Source organism: Poecilia latipinna, unplaced genomic scaffold (assembly GCF_001443285.1).
Source record: "Poecilia latipinna isolate Pla-1442-1.1 unplaced genomic scaffold, P_latipinna-1.0 Scaffold374, whole genome shotgun sequence".
In the NCBI taxonomy this organism is placed as follows: Eukaryota; Metazoa; Chordata; class Actinopteri; order Cyprinodontiformes; family Poeciliidae; genus Poecilia; species Poecilia latipinna.
This window is the reverse complement of record NW_015112990.1, coordinates 186,094-188,189: the sequence shown is the minus strand read 5'-3', so window position 1 is coordinate 188,189 and position 2,096 is coordinate 186,094. Positions and strand designations below refer to the sequence as shown.

Below are 2,096 nucleotides of genomic sequence, written 5' to 3'. Positions count from 1 at the left end.
TCACTAGAAACATTATTTTTACCAGGAAAAAAAAATCTAACAAAACAGGAAGTTGTTGGATATCTTCCTCATATGCAGCTTCATCATGTCCCTCTATCTGCTCTTCTCTCTGCTGCCATTCAGCCTGACCCAGGAGCAGATCATGTCCACTAGAGGAGTTTGGTCTGCTTGTGATCGCTTTGCTCGGCTACCAAAAGGTAAGCAGAAACAAATAAAGCAAAACTCAGCAGATCAAAATGTTGATCAGCTTTTTTACTCGACACTGTGAATGTTTTTTTTTATTTTTTATATAACCTGCATTAACATAAGCATTTTTTTTGTTTGACTGAATCGGTGCTTCTAGTTTTCAGGTAGTTATATTTTATTTTGAGAGTAAGATATTTGCAAGTATGTATCAATTTTCCACATTTAATGATGTAGGAATAAGAGTATTTATTTATTAATGACTTAGAGTGAATGTTATTTGTGGAAACTTATGACTGAATCAATTAGGCTTCGTTCACAGTGCAACCCAGAGTGGCCCAATTCCGATTTTTATGTCAAATCTGTTATGTCCTGTTATTGCATGAAAAGGAAAGCAGGGGGGGCTCTGACTATGTATGTGAACAAAATATGCTGTATGTAAAGAAGAAGCAGAGAACGGAAGCTGAGCGACGTCTGATGCCTGCTTATTTCCACTATTTTAACATAGCAATACCACAAAATCGTATTTTAAATTTTTTATGCCGTGGTCGTTCACACTTCCATATGCGATCTGTATGTTCCCGAGCGTGAACGTTCAAACGACCCGACAGTGTCCCGCATCCACAGTAGAGGGCGCAATAGCGTCAGCGTTCCCAGTGTTCTGCCAACCGCCATAAAAAGAAGTGCTCCGTGTTTGCAGAAGTAAACATGGATGCTTACGGTGGAGGAAAACTTGCACATTTGAAGTTGTTGTCCAACCAGAGCAGCATATTAACAACTTAGTCCTCATTATAATCCGTCATGGTTGTTGTTTTTCTTCTCGCTTGCTAGTGATGGGCAAATGAAGCCTCATGAAGCAATGAAGCTTTCCAACCCTTTGCTTTGCAAAAAGGTTCATTACTCGATGCTTCATTCATTGCTCACTAGTGACATCTGCTGGTGAAACTGTAACAGCCTTGTCACTCAGTTGAATCATACTTCCAGAAACTACTAAATGCAATATTGTCACAAAGTTTTCATCAAACTCATGTTTAGTAACAGGAGAATCAATGAAACCATATTTAATTGTCATATCAATCAAATTTTATTTGTATAGCACATTTCAGCAGCAAGGCATTTCAAAGTGCTTTACATAATTAAAAAAACAGCATGTGACATTGAATAAACAGTAAGAAAGAGAAAGAGATTCTGAAAAAAAGATTAATAAAGATAAAAACATTAAAACGCGCACCCCTTTTAGGACTTCAGTTAAATCTCGTTTAACTGGGTTAAACGACATTTGTTTTAATTATTAAAATTATTTGTAACCAATCTAATCCTGGTTTATGTTGAACATCAGTGGTTGTGTTGGGGTTTCTTTTATGCCATAGATGGATTTGACAATAAAGACATTTCATGTTTTAATGTCTTGGGAGTGCAGTGTCTGTTGGGGCGTTCACTTTTTCTTGGATTTCTAATTGGCTCTGATCTCGTATATTTGGCTACATGTTGAATTTTAGTTCTGCAACAAGTTTAAATCTGTTTCTGCTGTGCAAGACTGATATATCTTTGCTAATCAGACTACAAATAATAGTGGAACTTTGCAGAAGGTGAGAAATTGGGAGGTGGAGGGTTAATTATTGTTATCTAAGAAGAATTTTATTGTGAACCATCATCTCAAAGTATTCCCAGAAGATGTCAGAGATTTTCCTCTTGCTGGCTCCATTTCAGACAAGTTTATTTGTGTAGCACGTTTCAGCAACAATGCAGTTCAAAGAGATTTACATCATAAAATCACAAAAATATAGTTATAAAAAAAAACATAATCTACAATTGAGAAAACCAGTAACAAACATTACATTTTGATGAGTGCCATCATCAATACACATCAAATATGTTGGTCAGTGTTCATTTTATTTGGCCACTGAAGACAA

At 36.2% G+C, this 2,096-nt stretch overlaps 1 protein-coding gene across 1 annotated transcript in view; it reads left to right on the top strand.

Moving 5' to 3' along the window:
* Positions 1–1,028, top strand: part of LOC106950004 (cyclin-D1-binding protein 1 homolog) — a 7,889-nt gene extending 6,861 nt beyond the window's left edge. The window contains exons 6-7 of the mRNA XM_015036600.1: positions 124–197; positions 1,015–1,028. Coding sequence (XP_014892086.1) covers positions 124–197; positions 1,015–1,028 — 88 coding nt within the window. The remainder of the gene's footprint in view (positions 1–123; positions 198–1,014) is intronic.
* The last annotated feature ends 1,068 nt before the right edge of the window (positions 1,029–2,096 follow it).